Source organism: Rhinoderma darwinii, chromosome 2 (assembly GCF_050947455.1).
Source record: "Rhinoderma darwinii isolate aRhiDar2 chromosome 2, aRhiDar2.hap1, whole genome shotgun sequence".
In the NCBI taxonomy this organism is placed as follows: domain Eukaryota; kingdom Metazoa; phylum Chordata; class Amphibia; order Anura; family Rhinodermatidae; genus Rhinoderma; species Rhinoderma darwinii.
This window is the reverse complement of record NC_134688.1, coordinates 328,692,837-328,715,639: the sequence shown is the minus strand read 5'-3', so window position 1 is coordinate 328,715,639 and position 22,803 is coordinate 328,692,837. Positions and strand designations below refer to the sequence as shown.

Genomic DNA, 22,803 nt, shown 5'->3' with positions numbered 1-22,803 from the left:
ATAAGCAATAATGCAGTCCCAACTTTGTGGCATAATTGCAATGGTATTCGTTCTGTTTCTTCTTGTTTGTACCAAGGCATTACTTCACCAGGTGCAACTGATTTATCAGAAAAGTGGCACAGCCTGGCATTATTCAGGAGTGTCTGTGCCTCCTTGACAGATCTGTATTCCTATAAACAACTGCATTCCTATGTGACTGTTGTGTTGTTTCAGACTAGCATAACGCTATAGAATGTGACAAAGCTTACATGCGTGCCACAGTGCCGGAGGACACCCCTGTGCCACCCCCGCTGTACAGCTATGAAACGTCTCAGCAATTCTCATGTTTACAGGTTTACCACCATATTACTACTATCTCATGCCTCCTTACAGCGCCCCCAGCCATGCCTATTCCCCTTTTTTCCCCTCAGGTGACGTACTGGGTGGATGCCCACGATGTCCCTAAAGTACACACCGACACGGAATTCCTCTTTACTACAGAATAATTTGGTTGCCGCGCCATTTTTTGTTTTCTTCTAGTCTTTTTTTTTACAAGCAAGTCTAATGTACTCATAGCGCACAAAAAACAGGTTTTGTGTGTGTCAGAAATACATTTATACTAGACGATAGATAGATAGATATCGATCGATTAGATAGATGCCCCTCCTTTCCATACTCACCTGCTGGGCTTGGAGCTTGTAAACTGGCTCTCTTTTTGAAAGGAGATTTGCTTGCCGACATGGTGGCTGACAATCCGTGCGCCCGTGAATGAACTAGATGTGCGTTTGTGTGTGATTCTATAACGTCCGTGTGCCCTGGCAGTGCATGCTGTGTATAGTAATGGATGCGGATTGGGAAGTATTGGTGGAGTTGGTACTGCAGGCTCCTCCTTCTTTGCGAGCAACAGTGTGAGGGGAACCAGGCAGAGATGAATTCATAATGCTCAGCATGTCGTGTAGCCACCTGCAAGGCTCACAGGAGAGTGACAGACATGGGCTTCTACACAAAGTCATGATCTTTGCCACAAAGACATTGTCAAATCATGTTCCTGAGTGACTTGCAAAATGGCTGCTTTCTTGTGAGAGATGTAATCCCATTCTGCTAATACACAAAGCTTTTATATCGTAGACTATATTATATTTCCCTCATACAGTGTCTGTTACAATTTTGTCCATAAGCCCTGATCTCCCTGTTCACTTATGTCTCATGCATAGCTAAGAGTAAACACACCATGCGAAACCCTCCCTTTGCCGCCCTTATCGCCGCTACCAGACTATGCTATTGATGCCGCCCAAAAAAAAAGAGAAACCTTACGGAACAGAGACAAACGGAAACCACTTTCAACAGAAGAATTACCATTGAAATCAATGGCGGAAAGGTCTGAGTGAAACCATGAACGGAACCATGCCGCAGATGTGAACGAAGCCTTAACCCGTTCAGGACAAGGTATTTTGATCCTTCAGGACCAGACACCGTTTAGGGCCTGTTCACATCATCGTTCGCTTTCCGTTCAGGGGTTCCGTCGGAGGTTTCCATCGTGGAACCCCGCAACGGAAAGTCAAACGGAAACCACAGCTCCCGTTTGCATCACCATTGATATCAATGGTGACGGAAACTCTGCTAATGGTTTCCGTTTGTCACCGTTCCGGCAGATTTCCGTTTTTCCGACATAATAAAAAGCGCAGTCGACTGCGACCCACGTGCCGCCCACGTGCTCACTGTGCTTTTGAGAAATCCGGAACTCAGGCTCTCAATGCATTCCTATGGATCTCGTTCTGGCTCACATAGGAATGCATTGAGAGCCTGAGTTCCGGTTCTCGCTAAAGCACAGTGATTTCAGACCAAGTCAGAATGTGATCACGTGGGCGGCGCTGGACCCGAAAACGACGTGATGCACGGATCGGCAAGTATTTCTGCACACAGCACCCCACTAAAACACCAATGTACAAATGGAGGGAGAAATGTCAAAAAAACTTGGAGTTCTTCTTTAGGGCCTGTTCACACGGAGTTTTTTGACACGTTTTTTGACGCGGAAAACGCGTCGGAAAACGCGCCAAAAACGACCCAAAATGACTCCCATTGATTTCAATGGGAGATGGAGGCGTTTTTTTACCGCGAGTAAAAAAAACGCCTCGCGGCAAAAAGAAGGGACATGACCCTTCTTGATGCGGTTTCCGCGTCCAAAACCGCATTGAAAGCAATGGGGACACGTCAAAAAACACCTCGAACTAGTGAGGTGTTTTCTGACGAGTATATTGCCGAGAGTTTTGGAGGAGTTTCTTGCAGTCTCCTGCTGCTAGTCCAGCCCAGAAAGGGGCTGTCATTTCCTGTCTGCTCGTGGAGGCTGAAAAACATCGTGGACAGAACTCAGGGATACAGAAAACCGAAGTCCTGCATCCAAATACAAGTAAGTGCACTTGCTCCTATGTTCCATACATGCTATACATGTATGGAGCTGTGCATTTTTTTTTTTAGAATTTTTTTTTAAATTTTTTTTTCTGATTTTTTTTTCTGATTTTTTTTTCTGATTTTTTTTTTCAATTTTTTTATTTGTAATTTTTTAATTTTGTTATGCAGTTGTTCATGGATGTCATCTCTTTTTTATTTTTTTTTAACATTTCAGGAACAGAAATGACGACAGCAGAGGTGTACCACCGAATGGACATTGATGTTGGGAAATTGATTCAAGAAGTAAGTATACTTTTTTTTTTTTAATGTGGGCCTGTTCACATCAGCGTGGTTTCCGCTGAGGGGTTCCGTCGGTGCTTTCAGTCAGGGGAACCCCTCAACGGAAAGGCAAGTGTGAAGTGGTGACAGATCCGTTGCTAATGGTTTCTGTTTGTCCCCGTTGTGCAAAGGGTTCTGTCGTTTCGACTGAACCAATACCGCAGTGTAGGGAATCCCATTAGCAACGGATCCATCAGCATTGAAGTCAATGATGATGCAAACAGAAAACAATGTTTTTTTTAATGTGGGCCTGTTCACATCAGCGTGGTTTCTGCTCAGGGGTTCCGTCGGTGCTTTCAGTCAGGGGAACCCCTCAACGGAAAGGCAAGTGTGAAGTAAGTTCCGTTTGCATCACCATTCATTTCAATGGTGACAGATCCGTTGACAGAAGGCTGTCAGGCTGGGTTCACACGACCATGTTACGTCTGTAATGTACGGAACGTATTTCAGCCGGAAGACCCGGACCGAAGACAGTGCAGGGAGCCGGGCTCCTAGCATCATAGTGATGTACGACGCTAGGAGTCCCTGCCTCGCTGCAGGACAACTGTCCCGTACAGTAATCATGATTACAGTACGGGACAGTAGTTCCACGCAGAGGCAGGGACTCCTAGTGTCGTACATCACTATGATGCTAGGAGCCCGGCTCCCTGCACTGTCTTCGGTCCGGGTCTTCCGGCCGAAATACGTTCCGTACATTATGGACGTAACATGGTTGTGTGAACCCAGCCTCATGCGTGTGAAAACCTCGGCAAAAACAGCCTGAAAAACCGCCTGGAAAACCGCGTCAAAAACCACGTCAAAAACCACGTCAAACATGAAAACCTCCAGGGTCAGTTTTTACAGGAGGAATTTTCCTCCTGCAAAAAACTCCGTGTGAACAGGGCCTTAAAGAGAACCTTTCACCTGCCCATACATGTGCAGCTGAGTGCAGCATGTAATAGCATAAAATAACAAAATATCCTATCCTCCTCCGTTATTTAGATATCGGTGCTGTTACATTTGTCGCCCGATATTTAAATAACACCCTGAACTGTCAATGGGGCGTGTAATTGGCAAGGGGGCGTGTAACATTGCTGTGGCACTGTCTAATCATCTACGGACAGTGTCACAGCAAGAGCTGGAGAGAGAAGAGCGTGTGCGCACACACGCACAGCTCGGAGCTAAGCGAGCATGCGTGCACGCTCTCACTCTTCAGCTCTCGGCAGTGAAGGACGACAAGACTGTGTGATCGCTCGTGAGAAATCACACAGTTGTCTGCCAAGAGCTGAAGCGCAGTGTCACAGCGATGTTACATACCTGCTTGCCAATTACACGCCCCGTTGACAGTTTAAGGGGTTATTTGTCACTTTATGTGGTAAATAACTCTGGAATGCTTTTACCTATCCAATTGATTCTGAGATTGTTTTCTCGTGACATATTGTACTTTAGGTTAGTGCAAAAATTTGGTCGATAAATTCATTGCTTATTTGTGAAAAACACCAACATTTAGCGAAAATATGAGGAAATTATGATTTTTCCAATTTTAAATGTATCTGCTTGTAAAACAGATAGTAATACCACACAAAATAGTTACTAATTAACATTTCCCATATGTCTACTTTATGTTTGCATCGTTTTTTGAACATCATTTTATTTTTCTAGGACGTTACAAGGCTTAGAACTTTAGCAGCAATTTCTCATATTTTTAAGAAAACTTCAAAAAGCTATTTTTTCAGGGACTAGTTCAGTTCTGAAGTGGTTTTGAGGGCCCTATATATTATAAACCCCCATAAAACACCCCATTTTGAAAACTGCACCCCTCAAAGTATCCAAAACAGCATTCAGAAAGTGTTTCAATCCTTTAGGCGTTTTACAGGAATTGAAGGAACGTAGAGCTGAACTTTTCAAATTTCATTTTTTTTTACAAAATTCATATGTAATAAAAAAAATTCTATACCACAGAAGGAAGGTTTTACCTGAGAAACGCAACTCAATATTTATTGCCCAGATTCTGCAGTTTTTAGAAATATCCCACATGTGGCCCTAGTGTGCTAATGGACTGAAACACCGGCCTTCGAAGCAAAGGAGCACCTCTTGGATTTTGGGGCCTCCTTTTTTCAGAATATATTTTAGGCACCATGTCAGGTTTGAAGAGGTCTTGTGGTACCTAAACAGTTGAAACCCCCAAAAGTGACCCCCATTTTTTAAACTACATCCCTCAGGGAATTTATCTAGGGGTATAGTTAGCATTTTGACCCCACAGGTATTTTACTATATTTTCTGGAGTTAGTCTGTGAAACTGAACATCTACTTTTTTTCTGGAAAAACGTAAAAATTTCAAATTTTTGCAAGAAATAAAGGAGAGAAAGCACCCCAACATTTGTAAAGCAATTTCTCCCGATTACGGAAATACCCCATATGTTGTAATAAACTGCTGTTTGGACCCACAGCAGGGCTCAGAAGGGAAGGACCCCCATTTGGATTTTGGAGCTCTGATTTTAATGGAATGGTTTTCGGTGCCGTGTCACGTTTGCAACGCCCTGGATGGACCTAAACAGTGGAATCCCCCCAAAAGTGACCCCATTTTGGAAACTATACCCCTCAAGGAATTTTTCTAGTGGTATAGTTAGCATTTTGACACCACAGGTTTTTTGCTGAATTTATTGGAATTAGTATGTGAAGATGAATAGAGACTTTTTTTTGGAAAAAAAACAGAATTTTCTAATTTTTTTAAGGAATAAAGGAGAAAAAGCACCTCAACATTTGTAAAGCAATTTCTCCTAATTACGGTAATACCCCATATGTGGTAATAAACTGCTGTTTGGACCCACGGCAGGGCTCAGAAGGGACGGGTCACCATTTGGATTTGCAGCTCAGATTTTGCTGAATTGGTTTCTGGGGGCCATGTCGCATTTGCAGAGTCCCTGAAGTACCAGTACAGTAGAAATTTCCCAGATGTGATCCCAATTTGGAGACTATACCCCTGAAACAATTAAATAAGATGTGTAGTGAGCATTTTGAGCCCTCAGGTGTTTTATAGATTTTATTAGAATTGGTCCGTGAAAATGAAAAATATTTTTTTTCCAATAACCTGTAGATTTAGCTCAGAATTTTTCATTTCCACAAGGAATACAGGAGAAAAGACACCCCAAAATGTTTTACACAATTTCTCCTGAGTACGGAAATACCCCATATGTGGTTGTAAACGGCTATTTTGACATACGGCAAGGGTCTAAACGGAAAAAGTGCAATTTCGTTTTTGGAGTGGAGATTTTACAAAATTTGTTTTTGACGCCTTGTTGCATAGCGCTGAGGTACCAGTACAGTGAAAACTCCAGAGAAGTGACCCCATTTAGGAAACTACACCCCTCAAGGAATTCATCTAGAAGTGTAGTGAGCATTTTGACCCCCAAAGGTTTTGCAGAAATTAGTGCACAGTGGATGTTGCAGATTAAAAATTGACATTTTCCACAGATATGCTATTTCAGTGCCCAATGTGTTGGGCCCAGCTTGTACCACTGGAGACATACGCCCCATAAATTGTTAAGCAGTTCTCCAGAGTACAGTAATACCCCATATGTGGTCATAAACTGCTGTTTGGGCACGCTGCCAGTCCAAGAAGGAGCGCCATTTGGCTTTTGGAGCGCCGATTTTGCTTGGTAGTAGTTTTGTTTAGTGTTTTACTGGTATTTTCAGTTTATAATGTGGGGGCATATGTAAGCTGGGCGGAGTACATCAGGGTATATGTAATCTGGGCGGAGTACATCAGGGGCGGAGTACATCAGGGTATATGTAAACTGGGCGGAGTACATCAGGGTATATGTAAGCTGTGAGTAGTACATCAAGGTATATGTAAGCTGTGCGGAGTACATCAGGGTATATGTAAGCTGTGCGGAGTACATCCGGGTATATGTAAACTGGGCGGAGTGCAACAGGTCATAATAGGATGATGTAATAATGGGGAAAATGAATAATAAAATGATCCATGGATAGTGACGTACGCTTTGAACCAATCCTTTATGCACAGGCCGGATTATTGGGTGCAGGAGTCGCACTTCTAAAGGGTGTCCGTGTTATTGTACAAAACATCCACACTCCAGTATTGCCTAATCTTTGACTTCTTCACTAGCCCCATATGTAGCACAGACCCCAAAATGTCATAGTTTCCGCTGCATTTACAGGGTCTACCAGTGGGGGCTGCAAATGATGACCTGGGGTTTTAGGTGAAGAACTGCTGCACATATAAATTAGTCTGGGCCGTCGTTTTGCATTATTGCGTTCCAAGAGTCATAACTTTTTATTTTTCCGTTCACGAGCTGTGTGAGCGTTTGATTTTCATGGGACGAGCTGTCGTTTTTATTAGTATCATTTTGGGGTACATGCGATAATTTGATCAGTTTTTATTCCATTTTTTCTGAGGTGAGGAGACCAAAAAACAGAAATTCTTTCACTATTTTTTTTATAATTTTTTACCGGCGTTCTCTGTGCAGTATAAACAACATGTTTGCTTTATTCTGCGGTTTGATACGATTATGGCAATACCAAATTTATATAGTTTTTATATCTTTTACTACTTTTACAAAATAAAAACAGTTTTTTCTAAATAAAATGTTTTAGTGTCACCATGTCCTGAGAGCCATAACTTTTTTATTTTTTTGTCGACAGAGCTTTGTGAGGGCTCCTTTTTTGCGTGACACACTGTAGTTTTTATTGGTACCATGTTTGGATACGCGCAACTTTTTGATCACTTTTTATTCCATTTTTTTGGAAACAACGTGACCAAAAAAGGAAATTCTGCCATTGTTTTTTATGGTATTTTTTTTACGGTGTTCACCGTGTGGGATAAATAATATGATATTTTTTTAGGTCAGGCCGATACGAACGCAGCGGTATTATGTCTAGTTTTTGTCTTTTTTTTTTTCTAATTATAAAGGGCTTGATCAGGGAAACAAGGCGATTATTGTTTTTATTACGTAAAACTTTTATTTATCTAAAACTTTTTTTTTACTTTTTTTCACTTTTTATTTTACACATACTAGGGGACTGGAAGATATGATCTTCTGATCCCCTGTACAATACACTGCACTACTTCTGTATGTACTTGTGTAGTGCAGTGTTATGTAACTGTCACTTTACAACTGACAGTTGAGCCTATTACGTCCTGCCTTGGGCAGGACCTAATAGCCGTTGCTAGGCTTCCTGGTTGCCATTGCAACGATCAGAACCCTGCGATTTTACGCGTGGGGGGCAATGGGGTGCAGAGGGAGCCCCCTCCCTCTGTATCAATCACTTAAATGCCGCTGTCGCTATTGACAGCGGCATTTAAGGGGTTAAACTACAGCGATCGGAGAGGACAGTGATCGCTGTAGTTGCAGTGAGATGTCGGCTGTATATTACAGCCGACATCCGATGAAGATGGAGCGCTCAGCTCCTGTGCCCGCTTCATCCTCAGGGCGTTACTATACGCCCATTTTCGGGAAGGGCTTAATAAAAATAGTGTTTTTTTTTTTTTACACCGCTTTCTCTGATCTCCTCACGGATCTCACAGAAATGAGGAGATCAGAGAAAGTGACAGGAGCTTTCTCCTGCAGACGACGTCACAGACGGCTGTGATTGGTCAGTCTTCAGAGTTATCTAAATAACGGAGGAAGATAGGAAAAAATATTTCAAGTGCCCTAGGGTTTGCACAGCCCTGCCCATTACATGGTTCACTCAGTTGCACATGTATGGCCAGGTGAAAGGTTCTCTATTAATAGCAACTCCATGAAAAAGAGAAGTTTCCTTCTATATGTAGAGAGAGTCCTGCAGCGAAGTAATCCACCTTCATTTACACCAATAGAAAATGACCCAAATAAGTAGGTGTACAGTAGTATAGCAGTATATCATGCATCGCTGGTTCAAGTTCCCTAGGGGGACTAGTAAAATAGAAGTTAAATACAGTTGAATAAAGTTTTTTTAATATATATAAAAAATAAATATTAAAAGTAAAAAAAATACTTTTTCCCACTTTCACCCAAGCACATGTAAAAAAATTATAAAAAAATTAACATCTGGTATGGCCGCTTCCGTAAAAGTCCCAACTATTACAATATAACATTATTTAACTCGCAAAAAATGGAATAGAAAGTGATCAAAAAAGTCTCATATACCCCAAAATGGTACAAATAAAACTACAGCTCACTCCGCAAAACATTAGCCCTCATACCGCTCATTGGAAGGAAAAAAAAAAGTTATGGCTCTCAGAATATTGCGACAAAACACAGGTTTTAATTTTAACCCCTTCCCGCCGCAGCCCTTTTTCAGATTTTCATTTTAGTTTCTTCCTCCCCACCTTCCAAAAGCCATAACTTTTTTATTTTTTCGTCGATATAGTCCTATGAAAGCTTGATTTTCGCGGGACAAGTTGTAGTTTTTCGTAGCACCTTTTATTGGGCCATACACCGCGTTCCAAATTATTATGCAAATGTTATTTTTCGCTGATTTTCCTAAATAGTCGATGCAAATGACAGTCAGTACAATCTTCAAGCCATCAACTGTTGGACTATAATATGAATTTTATTGAACAAATCTCCTAATGATAACAGATTTTTTTTTAGAAGTAAAAAACTCAAAATGCACGGTTTCAAATTATTATGCACAACAGAGATCAAAACATTTTAAAGGTTGTAAAGAGAACTAAAATGGTAATTTGTTGAATCTGCAGCATCAGGAGGTCATATTTACAGAAATCAAAAGCTCTTTCAATCAAAAAAAACTTAACAGGCCAAGTTACATGTTAACATAGGACCCCTTCTTTGACATCACCTTCACAATTCTTGCATCCATTGAATTTCTGAGTATTTGGACAGTTTCTGCTTGAATATCTTTGCAGGATGTCAGAATAGCCTCCCAGAGCTTCTGTTTTGATGTGAACTGCCTCCCACCCTCATAGATATTTTGCTTGAGGATGCTCCAAAGGTTCTCAATAGGGTTGAGGTCAGGGGAATATGGGGGCCACACCATGAGTTTCTCTCCTTTTATGCCCATAGCAGCCAATGACACAGAGGTATTCTTTGCAGCATGAGATGGTGCATTGTCATGCATGAAGATAATTTTGCTACGGAAGGCACGGTTCTTCTTTTTGTACCACGGAAGAAAGTGGTCAGTCATAAACTCTAGGTACTTTGCAGAGGTCATTTTCACACCGTCAGGGACCCTAAAGGGGCCTACCAGCTCTCACCCCATGATTCCAGCCCAAAACATTACTCCGCTACCTCCTTGCTGACGTCGCAGCCTTGTTGGGACATGGTGGCCATTCCCCAACCATCCACTACTCCATCCATCTGGACCATCCAGGGTTGCACGGCACTCATCAGTAAACAACACAGTTTGAAAATTAGTCTTCATGTATTTCTGGGCCCACTGCAACCGTTTCTGCTTGTGAGTATTGTTTAGGGGTGGCTGAATAATAGCTTTATGCACACTTGCAAACCTCTGGAGGATCCTACACCTTGAGGTTCGCGGGACTCCAGAGGCACCAGCGGCTTCAAATACCTGTTTGCTGCTTTGCAATGGCATTTTAGCAGCTGCTCTCCTAATCCTATTAATTTGTCTGGCAGAAACCTTCCTCATTATGCCTTTATCTGAACTAACCCGTCTGTGCTCTGAATTAGCCACAAATCTTTTCACAGTACGATGATCACGCCTAAGTTTTCTTGAAATATCCAATTTTTTCATACCTTGTCCAAGGTATTTCACTCTTTTTTATTATAAAAAAAAAAACAACTTTATTTTACTTATTTTTACTTTTTTTATTAGTCCACCTAAGGGACTTCAACCAGAGATCGTTAGATCGCTTGCACGATATACTGCAATACTAATGTATCGCAGTATATCGTGATTCTGACAGGCTTCTATCAAGCCCTGCTTGAGGCAGGGCTTAATAGGAGCACAAAGATGGCGGACCTGTGGGCCTTCATTAGGCCCTCAGGCAGCCATAGCAACCATCGCCACCCCGCAATTGCATTGCTGTTAGAGGGGGTCGCCGCCTCTTTCTAACGATTTAAATGCCGCGGTCGCTATTGACTGCGGCATTTAACGAGTTAAACGAGCAGGATCACGCTCGAGTGCAATTCCGCTCGTTACTCTGAAGTGTCGGCTGTAACATACAGTTGCAAGAGAGGAATGTGTACAGTCATTTTTGAACACCATTTTACAGTTTTTATACAGTATACGCCTATCAATATAAAAGACTTGGTAACATTGTAAATACAAACCATCACTTATTTATTTATTTCTGTTACTTATATAGCGCCAACATATTCTGCAGCGCTGTACAGAGGTCCTCACTTACTGTCCGCATTGGGGCTCACAATCTAAATTCCCTATCAGTATGTATTTGGGGAGTGGGAGGAAACCGGAGTACCTGGTGGAAACCCATGCAAACTCCATTCAGATGTGGTCCTTGGTTGAATTTGAACCCAGGACCCCAGTTCTCCAAGGCAATAGTGCTGACTACTGAGACTGAGACCCCCTTCAGAGTTCCAGTATGTTTCATGGTTAAAAAACACATTTCTGCTGGTTGTCATTGAAAACACTTGATGGCATCCAATAAATTCCAAACTATTTGAGCTCATGTAATGCAATAAGAGCAGACTTGTGAATACAGCTCTGGGTGGTAATACAGTCTGTAACTCAGGATCAGCCCAAAATATGTAATGCAATGTATTTTAAACGGCAAAGTACTGTTCAGATGGGAACATCCATTTGAAGCCTATATTCAAATAATATGGCAGAATGTCAGGAAAAGTATGTCATCCTCTAGATGGCACAGTAAGGCACTAGGATGGCAAAGGATAACGCTGTGTGGGCAAAGTATGGCATTCTGAGCAATGAAACTGGCAAATGTTTGTCACTGTATGTAGTAAATGGATGCTGTTTGGCACTCGCAGGGCAACATGTGTAAATTTGCAATAAATAGTGCCACACTTTCCTGTTCCTCATTCCTCCCTTAGGACATGTGAGGTTTATACATGTGAAATACACACATGAAATACGATAAGTGCTTTTATAATTCAAAGAGATCAAGAATACGACAGCCGACAAAACTAGTTGGGGACTTCACAGATAGGGAATCTCCACCATAGGGACATGCACTCATCCCCTCAGTATTTCACTCCTACATTCCAACAAAAGCATCTCATTTAATAAGGACGCAGCCTAGATTAGGCCTTAAACGCTCAGGGCCCATTTTTCAAATAATTTTTCAAATCTCCAGATATGGCTACAGCGACAGAAATTTTAAAAAAAAGCTAATGTGGTAATAACTTCAGAATGCTTAAACCTATCCAAGCGATTCTGAGATTGTTTTCTCGTGAGACATTGGGCTTTAGGTTAGTGGTAAAATTTGGTCGATATATTCAGTGTTTATTTGTGAAAAATAGCAAAATTTTGAGAATTTTTCTGATTTTAAATGCATCTGCTTGTAAGACAGATGGTTATACCACCCAAAATAGTTGCTAGTTCACATTTACCATATGTCTACTATATGTTGGCATATTTTTTTGAACATTCTTTTATTTTTCTAGGACGTTACAGGCTTAGAACATAAGCAGCAATTTCTCATATTTTGAATACATTTTCAAAAGTCACTTTTTTTTAGGTATCTGTTCAGTTGTGAAGTGGATTTGAGGGGCCTATATATTAGAAACCCCCATAAACATTCCATTTTAGAAACTAGACCCCCTCAAAGTATTCAAACAGCAATTAGAAAATGTATTAACCCTTTAGGTGTTTCACAAGAATTTAAAGCGGAGTAGAGGTGACATTTACAAATTGCATTTTTTTGTCCGAAAATCCTTTTTATTCCATTTTTTTCTGTAAAACAGAAGGGTTTACCAGATAAACGCAACTCAATACTTATTGCCCAGATTCTTCAGTTTTTAGACATATACCACATGTGGCCCTAGTGTGGTAATGGACTGAAGCACTGACTTCAGAAGCAGAGGAGCACCTAGTGGATTTTGAGGCCTCCTTTTTGTTAGATTATATTTTAGGCACTATGTCAGGTTTGAAGAGGTCTTGTTGTGCCAAAACAGTGGAAACCCCCAAAAGTGACCCCATTTGGCAAACTACACCCCTCAAGGAATTTATCAAGGGGTATAGTGAGCATTTAGACCATACTTTTTTTTTTTGCTGCATTTTGTGGAATTAGGCTGTGAAATTGAAAATCCCATATTTTTCCCGATAAAAATTACAACATTTTAATTTTTACAAGGAGTACAGGAGAAAAAACACCCCAACATTTGAAAAGCAATTTCTCCCGATTACAGCAATACCCCATATGTGGTCATAAACTGCTGGTTGGACAAACGGTAGGGCTCAGAAAGGCAGAAGCGCTATTTGGCATGTAGATTTTTCTGGATTGGTTTCTGGGCTCCATGTCGCATTTGCAGAGCTTCTGAAGTACCAGTACAGGGGAAACCACTTAAAAGTGACCCCATTTTGGAAACACAGAAAAGGCCATACTCACAAATTAGGCTGGTAAAAACCCATTCCAAACAGGATGCGACCAGGTCAGAGAATGCTACTGAAGGAAAGTGCTCAGGTGTGTTAAATAATGATAGCCACTCCCACTACCTTGAGGGGAGTGGTGTGTGGGGCATGGAAGTAAGTGTGTGATGAAAAAAATATATACTGTGTATAGTATACATGTCAAATATAGGGGACATTACTAGGTGTGTATAGGGGTGAGGGCTGTGAGTGAGACGAAGACGTGAGTGCAGTGTGTAAAACATGGAGGGATAGTGTTCGGATAGTAAGGAACAGCATATATCGCAGAATAGCAGCCTGTTTAGAATGCCCATACTATGATAGAGCGGGCTGCACTGCATGCAATGCCAAACACCTGCACACCATGCTCTCCCAGCACCATAAGATCTGGCCGCGTCCTGAAATAAAAGTATACACAGTGTAAGTAACCATGAAAAAACATGGGTTATTGGTTTTCGTTTTGGCCATCTTTTTGTACATCTTAGATTATGGAAGGAAAAGTTCCAATTAGGGACTCGCAAATGTGGGGATCCGTGATGAGGATTGCGAGCTTGGGTTCTTTTGGCCAAATTTTTCTACATTTAAGGGTATGTGCACACGATAACGTCAATTACGGCTAAAATTACGGAGCTCTTTTCAGGAGAAAACAGCTCCTGAATTTCAGACGTAATTGCTCGTACTCGCGTTTTGCGAGGCGTCAACTACGGCCGTAATTTGGAGCTGTTCTTCATTGAAGTCAATGAAAAACGGCTCAAATTACGTCCCAAGAAGTGTCCTGCACTTCTTTGACGACGCTGTTATTTTACAGGTCATCGGCACAGTACGTCGGCAAACCCATTGAAATGAATGGGCAGATGTTTGCCGACGTATTTGAGCCGTGTTTTCAGGCGTAATTCGAGGCGTAAAACGCCACTGCCACTGTAGCTGCCTGAAGGAGCGGAATCCCCGTGTGGCCGGGGGATTCCGCTCCTGGAGCGCTGCTTGATGCCTCTGTCCATATATGCAAATACTATGGGTTTGACCCCAACAGTTGGTGGGCGCAAGGGATACAAGATATATAGAGTGCCTGCCAGCAAACGGAGCCCTTGTTACCCAACTATCTAAATAAAATAAAATAAATTATTTGGTATAGACGACCATAGACAAACTCACATGAATGTTAAAATTCCTGGTCAATTGCTGATGAGGATCAGCATAGTGCAATGTATGAATTCCCAAAGAGCAAGGTGCTGGCGACTGCAGTCTGCAGCACCACGCTGTCAGTTAAATTCTAGAGGATCAGCAAGACCAGTGGTTAAAATTCAAAAGAGCCCCCCCGACATGTTTCGCTACCGACGTAGCGTCTTCAGGGGGTATCGGGGCTAGTGACTATGCTGATCCTCATCAGCAATTGACCAGGAATTTTAACATTCATGTAGTTTGTCTATGATCGTCTATACCAAATAATTTTTTTTATTTTATTTAGATAGTTGGGTAACAAGGGCTCCGTTTGCTGGCAGGCACTCTATATATCACTGTCCATATATGGGCTACAGTGGCGCTAGTAGACAGCAGAGCAGGGAGATATCTCCCTGCTCTGCTATAGTGCCGTCGCTACCGCTATAGCAGCCGCAGCAGCTGCTAGCGGCGCCACCGCCCTCATGCTCGGTGTCACCGCTAGCAGCCGCTATGGCTGCTACAGCGGTAGCGGCGGCCACTAAGTGAAGAAGCGCCCGGGAGGAAAGGCGACTGCAGTTAGTGTGTGTATCCCCGCTGTTAGTTGCAACGGCGCGGGGATACACACACCTGCTAGCGCCCCTCTTGCCGTGTGGCGGCTGGCGCCCTGTGTGACCGCACTGGTCGAACATAGCTAAGGCCGGCCATGAATGTACTGAAACACAGGCCTCAGAAGCAAAGGAGCACCTAGGGGATTTTGGGGCCTTCTTTTTATTAGGATATAGTTAGGCACCATGTCCGGTTTGAAGAAGTCTTTTGATGCCCAAACAAAGGAAACACCCCAAAAAGATCCCATTTTGGAAACTACACCCCATAAGGAATTAATTTAGGGGCATAGTGAGCATTTTGACCCCACAGGTGTTGCATAGATTTTATTAGAATTTTGACGTGAAAATGAAAATTTCGTTTTAGCTAAAAAAAGTAAAATATGTCCACAAGGAATAAAGAAGAAAAATCCCTCTAACATTTATAAAGCAAGTTCTCTGGAGTACGGAAATACCCCATATGTGGGCATAAACTTCTGTTTGGGCACACGGGAGGCTTTAGAAGAGAGAGCGCCATTTGGCTTTCGAAACACATTTTGCTGGATTGATTTCCCAGCACCATGTCGCTTTTGCAAAGCCCCTAAGGTAACAGTACAATGCAAACTACCCAAAAGTGACTCAATTTGGAATGCTACACTCCTTAAAGGAATTCATCTAGGGGTGTAGTGAGTATTTTGACCCCACTGGTATTTCATTTTATTTGAATTGGGCAGTGAAAATAAAAATTATTTTTTTTTCCCAATAAGACGTAGCTTTAGCTCAAAATTTTTAATTTTCCCAACAAATAAGAGAGAAAAAGAATCCTTCCCTTTGGGTCGTCTGTTCCGCTCCCCACCATGTCTCAGGGTATGTGCACATTTTGGTTTGCTGCATGACATTATTTCTGTCTTTCCATGCACTACTACAGGTTTACCCTGCCCTGATTTTGTGCTGAGATTATCTATAGCCCACTTATACCTATTTGATGTATAGATATTCCTCATTAGATGCATAGTCATTTTTTCCTCATTTCTCTATACATCTGGGCTTTGCCATTCCACATGCACGATCATTTCCCTGTGGGTCATTTGAGCGGTTTTTGACTTCCCTAGGTTGGCTGACTCTGTATGTTTTTGGTCTTTTTCATCTGACCGCACTGTCTTTATCTCCTTATGTGGTCCATTCGTGTTTTATATTCTGTGATATTTGTTGTATCATTTCTAAATAAAGATTATTCATTTTTCTATATTATATAGTTGATTATCATTCTAAGGGCTATGTCCCTTTGTTGTTCGCTTTTGGTTGTCTACTTGTATTAAGGGACCCCTTTTCATGCCATTGCTTTGGTTCGAGGTTTGTGTAGGTTTTTCAAGAGAGAAAAAGCAACCCAACATTTGTAAAGCAATTTCTCCCAAGTACGGCAATACCCCGTATGTGGTCAAGCTGTTGTTTTGCACACAGTAGGGCTCAGAAGTAAAGGAGCGCCATTTGGCTTTTGGTGTGCAGATTTAGCTGGATTGGTTTCTGGGAGCTATGTCGCATTTACAAAGCCCCTGTGCGACCAAAACAGTGGAAACTCCCCAGAAGTGACCCCATTTTGAAAACTACACCCTCAAGGTATTTGAGTGTAGTGAGCATGTTAACCTCGCAGGTTTTATTTTCAGAAATTTGTCTACTTACTGCGGAGTAAAAATTTGAATTTTTCCATTATGCCATTATGTGGTGCCCAGCTTGTGCCACTATAACAAGACAGCTCTCTAATTATTATGCTGTGTTTCCCGGTTTTAGAAACACCCTACATGTGGCCCTAATCTTTTGCCTGGACATTCGACTGGGCTCAGGAGTGAACGAGTACCATGTGAAATTAAGGCCTAATTTGGTGATTTACAAAGTATTGGTTCACAATTGCAGAGTTCTGATGTGAACTAATAAAATAAACCCCTGAGAAATTTTGTAAACCACACCCCTCAAGGCATTTTTTAAGGGGTGAAGTGAGCATTTTCACCCCATAGGTCTTTTCCATAAATGAATGTGCTGCGGATGGAGCAAAGTAAAAATGTTCATTTTTCCCTAGATATGCCATTTCAGTGGCAAATATATCATGCCCAGCTTGTGCCACTGGAGACACACACCCCAAAAATTGTTAAAAGGGTCCTCCCGGGTATAGCGATTCCATATGTGTGGAAGTAAACAGCTGTTTGGGCACACTGTAGGGCTCAGAAAGGAGGGAGCACCATTTGGCTTTTGGAGTTTGGATTTTGCTTCATAGTAGTTTTCTTTGATTATTGCTGGTGTTTCCGTTTAGAATGTGGGGGCAGTGGCGTAACTACCACTGTAGCAGCCGTAGTGGGTGCTACGGGGCCCACGGCATGCCGCCTGCCGAAAAGCCCCCCTCATATGCCCGGTGGCGCCTCTAGCAGCCATAATGGCGGCTACAGCTGTAGCGACGCTGCTACCGTTGTGGTGCCACCGAGCCACTAACATTTATGGGTCGGGCAGCATGGACCCTCTCATGCCCAGTGGCATTGCTAGCACTGGAGGCGGCCCTGGTGCTAGCGACAGCCACCCCCTCTTGCAGTAATTGTACCTGCGTCTATAGCACACAGGTACAAATACATGCGTTAGCGATGAAGAGCCACGCCTTACAATGACGCTGATTGGGGCAAAATGATGCTAGAGGCGCAATGACTTCATCATGCGGCTTCAGTGGTTGAAAGGCACTTATTGATGGAGCAAGTTATTCAGCCCTGCCAATCAGCACCTTTCAACGACATGCCGCTTGCGTCATTCAGCTCCAGTAGACCTGCTCAGAAGAGAGCAGATCTGCATTGCCACCGGACGGCACGGGATCAGGATCAGGGTGAGTATGTAAAGTTTTGTTTTTTTTCCTATAAAAACGGTGAATGTAATTGCCTATAGTGGTGGCTCTATCTACATGGGCGGTCTATATGTGGGGATGTGGAGCACTATATACAGGGGGACCTATATGTAGGGCACTATCTACAGGGGTTGGCTATATGTGGGACACTATATATAGGGGTGGGTTACCTATGGGGCACTATCTATAGGGGGCTATATGTAGGGAACGGTCTATAGGGGGAGCTATTTGTAGGGCACTATCCATAAGGGTGGGCTATATGTGGGACACTATATATAGGGGTGGGTTACCTGTGGGGCACTATCTACAGGGGGCTATATGTAGGGCACTGTCTACAGGGATGGGCTATATGTGGGACACTATATACAGGGGGAGCTATATGTAAGGCTTTATCTACAGAGGTGGGCTATATGTGGAGCACTATCTATAGGGGGAGATATTTTTAGGGCACTATCTACAGGGGTGGGCTATATGTTGGACACTATATATACAGGGGTGGGTTACGTCTGGGGCACTTTCCATAGGCGGCTATATGTAGGGCACGGTCTATAGGGGGAGCTATTTGTAGGGCACTATCCATAGGGGTGGGCTATATGTGGGAGACTATGTATAGGGGTGGGTTACCTGTAGGGCACTATCTACAGGGGCTATATGTAGGGCACTGTCTACATGGGTGGGCTATATGTGGGACACTATACAGGGGGAGCTATATGTAAGGCACTATTTACAGAGGTGGGCTATATGTGGAACACTATCTATAAGGGGGAGATATATGTAGGGTACTATCTACAGGGGTGGGCTATATGTGGGACACTATATACAGGGGTGGATTACCTATGGGGCACTATCTACAGGGGGGCTATATGTAGGGCACTGTCTACAGGGGTGGGCTATATGTGAGGCACTATCTACAGAGGTGGGCTATACGTGGAGCACTATCTATAGGGAAAGCTATATGTAGGGCAGCACGGTGCCTCAGTGGTTAGCACTATTGCCTTGCAGCTCTGTAGTCCATATATTGGGCACTAACTACAGGGGCTTCTATGTAGGGCACTATCTACAGGGGAGCTATAGGGGCACTATCTACAGGGGGCATGGTGTGTGTGTGTGTGTGTGACAAAGTGTATCGTACTATTATAATCAGGGACACTGTGTATGGTGCTATTATAGTTAGAGGTGCAGTGTATGGCACTAATATATTTAGAGGTGTTGAGAATTTTATATTCATTTATAGGTGCAGAAATGTTTTACTATTCACTGAAAGCAAGCCTATTAGGCTCCACCTCCCGGCGGGGCCTAATAGGCTTTCGTACTAGGAAGCCATTGTTAGGCTACGGTTGCCATAGCAACCATCGGCACCCCCGCGGGTACCAATGGTTTCCATTAGCAACTATAGGGTGCGATCTGACCACCTAGATGCAGCAATCGCTGCATCTAAGGGGTTAATCGGCCAGATGGGAGCCTAGCTCCAGTCCTGGCCGTTAGAGCAGGATGTCAGCTGTGACAAACAGCTGCCACCTGCGCCCATGGCAACCGTCATGGTTGCCGACAGGCTAGAAGCCACTTAGATGCAGCGATCGCATTGATCACTGCATCTAAGGAGTTAATTGGCCGGATCGTAGCCTAGCTCCAGTCCTGGCCGTTACAACGCGGTGTCGGACAGCTGATACCCGGTGGTGATGGCGCTTGACAGGGTGACAGTTTTTAGCCAGGGCGCATCGGTACGTCCTGGTGCCTTAAAGCACTGCAATACAGGACGTACCGGTGCGTCCAGGTGCGGCAAGGGGTTAAAAGAAAAAAATGCTGGAAATAGATCTCTCTGTGTGTAATAAATATATAGAATCTAAATATATGAGCTTCACTTTTTGAATTTAATTACTGATATAAATTAACTTTTGATGATATAATTCATTTAGAAGGACCTGTATCAATAAAGCAAACTTAGCTGTTAAGTCATTAAATGCGATGCTATTGTTGGAATGTAAGAGTGAAATACTTAGGGGATGAGTGCATGTCCCTATGGTGGAGTTTCCCTATCTGTGAAGTCCCCAACTACTTTTCTCGGCTGTCATATTCTTCATCTCTCCGAGTTATAAAAGCCCTTATCGTATTTCATGGCTCGAGTTATTAGCGTACACCTAAGCTTTTTAACCATCTTCAACTGTTAACAGGACATTAAACGTTTACTGTTTTCGACTAAGGAAATACAAGTTGGTTATAAATGTCATTTCATATTGGACATGTTTTTTACTTTTTATACTATTACGCTATAAAAAACAATGCTGTGCATGGATGATGGGTATAATTAAAACCGTAAGGACCATTCATGTTATAAGGGAGTACTTAGTTCCTCAGCACTACTTAGGGTGTATTCAGATGTTGCAGTTTACTGCAACCAAATAGGAAAACACATTAAATCCCGTTAAAAACGCATGCAGTTTTCCGATGCGGTTTATTAATGCGTTTTCAACCACACCTTTATTGCAACATCTGAATACACCCTTACTGTTAGGCCGGATTCAAATGAACATGTCTGTTTTGCGTCGGCAAAAGAAACGTACCGTACTTCATGCATTTCAGTTCCGTTTAGTATAAGAGTGCTTTCCTTCTGGCATCAATGTTCCTGTTTTTTTGTTTTTCTTCTCATAATTTCTTTAGCCAAAATAGGACATGCAGTGAGTTTCACGCAACAGACACATGCTACGTGAAAAAACATGAACATGTGAACAGCCCCATTGAATTACATTTATCCGTGTTTTGTCCAATTTCTTAACAGACAGCACACGGACGTATAATACGCTCGTCTAAATCAGGCCTTATACTAAACATACTGAATATTTATGCTACATCCTAACAACATTTGCAGAGAGAAGCATTATGGACCATTAAGGCTTCGTTCACATCTGCGTCTTGCATTCCGTTGGAGCTTTCCGTCAGAACGGAACCCTGACTGAAACAAACGGAAACCATAGGTTTGCATCACCATTTATTTCAATGGTGACGGATCCGGTGCAAATGTTTTCTGTTTGTTTCCGTGTGCAAGGGTTCCAAATGAATACCAGAGTCGACTACGCTATTCATTTCGTCAAAACAATGGAGCCCTTACACAACGGTGACAAATGGAAACCATTTGCAATGGATCCGTCGCCATTGAAATCAATGGTAATGCAAACGGAAAACCTATGGTTTCCGTTTATTTCAGTCAGGGTTCCGTTCTGACGGAAAGCTCCAACGGAATGCAAGACGCAGATGTGAACGAAGCCTTAATGGTCCATAATGCTTCTCTCTGCAAATGTTGTTAGGATGTAGTATAAATATTCCGAGCACTGGGACCCCAACCGATCGCTAAAATGAAGCGGCAGAAGTGCTCAGTTGGGTAAGGCTAACACCGGCGGTAGCCGATAATGAAGTTGATAACTTTAAAGTTAAATATCTCTTCGAAAACCTCAAAATCGATTGCGGCAATGTTTTCGTATTGAAAAGAGCTTTCAAATGAGCCCATTCGACCCCTCGTGCCATTTAAGATTTTGCTGCCCTTAAATAGCTTAACCCTTGAGAGTCGGGGAACGATGCTAAGGAGGGACACTGAGGAGTTGCAATAGACGGCACCCTTGAGATTTAGGTAACCGTGACTTAGAGGCTCTATCTTGTAGACTGAAACCTTTGAGACGCAAGGACAGTGCAAGAGGGGGAATTGGGGGCCAAGAGAACAGGTGAGAAGAGATAGAGCATACTAAGAACAGGAGTGGAAATGAGATACAGATGTCTGTCTAAAGGCGAAAAACCTGTTGGAGAGACGTCAGGCTATGTGAAGTAACATAACCTGGGTGTTGTCTCCGGGAGATAAACAGAGACCTGAAAGAGGATTTATTCCTGGTTGGTTAAGCTTGTACACTGGTTAGGCATTTTGTAACGTTTAGGATATTTTAAACACCAAGATAGTGCGCCTCTTATTAGAGTTGTTGTGTATGTGAGCAAGTGTGTGGACGGTATGAAGGGATCGTTGCCCAGTGGTCTCTGTGAAAGCAATAGTGGCCTGTGTGAAGTAAAAGTTGGTTTATGTGGTGTAGTAGTACTCTGTGTGAAAGTTGTTTGTCTAATATGAAAGGATTTACACTAAATGGTCATTTTATTAGAGACGCCTGCTCTTTCAGGATTGAAACTTCTCTGTATGGAAATAAGACACGTGACCCTGGAGTGCAGCATAAAATCAAGTGAGCAAGTTTTCAGTGGATCAGTTTCAATTTGAATCCACATTCGAATGGGAAAATCTAGAGATTTGAGTGTATTTGAACAAGGCATGGTCATCGTTGCTAGACTAGCTGGGACCAGTATTTAAAAAAAACAAAAAACTGCCAACCTTCTCAGATTTTCTCGTGCAACGATGTAGAGAAATAACTGAAAATGGTCGAGGAAAAACATCCAGCTAAAGGGGATCCCGCAGACATAGGCAATTCATTGACATAAGAGTTCAGAGGAGGAGGTCAAGAATCTTTCTGACAAACAGGCGGTGCACAGTCAAGCAAATTGCAGTCGTATACAACGCGTCCGAATGCACAACTCTTCGTTCCTTAGTACAGATGGGCTTTAACAGCAGACAACCAGTTTGAATGCCATTGTTGTCTAATGGAAACAGAAAGGCAAGACTCCTGTGGGTAAATAAGCGCAACATTTTTATCACTGAGGAGTGGAAACGCCTGGTCAGATGGGTCCAGTTTCTTGTGGCACCATACTGATAGGAGGGTCAGAATTTGGAGCAAGCAGCATGAATAGATAAACCCTTCATGTCAGGTGTCAACAGTGGAGGTGGAGTAGTGGTGTGGAGTATGTTTTCTTGGCATACCCTTGGTCCTCTGATACCTGTGGATGGACGTTTCAACAGGCGAGCTTACACAAAAGCATTGTGGTCAAATGAGTTTATCCCTTCATGGCAGCTGTTTAACCTATGGCAGAAGGAGACTTTAGCGGCAA

At 42.7% G+C, this 22,803-nt stretch overlaps 1 protein-coding gene across 5 annotated transcripts in view; it reads right to left on the bottom strand.

The window, feature by feature from the left end:
- Positions 1–22,803, bottom strand: part of AMPD2 (adenosine monophosphate deaminase 2) — a 226,115-nt gene that overhangs the window by 131,562 nt on the left and 71,750 nt on the right. Inside the window, exon 1 of one of the 5 annotated variants that reach the window (XM_075853642.1) lies at positions 660–863. The exons of the other annotated variants lie outside the window; for them this stretch is intronic. Coding sequence (XP_075709757.1) covers positions 660–720 — 61 coding nt within the window. The 5' untranslated portion in view covers positions 721–863. Of the gene's footprint in view, positions 1–659; positions 864–22,803 lie in introns of those variants that run through there. 5 annotated transcript variants of the gene reach the window in all.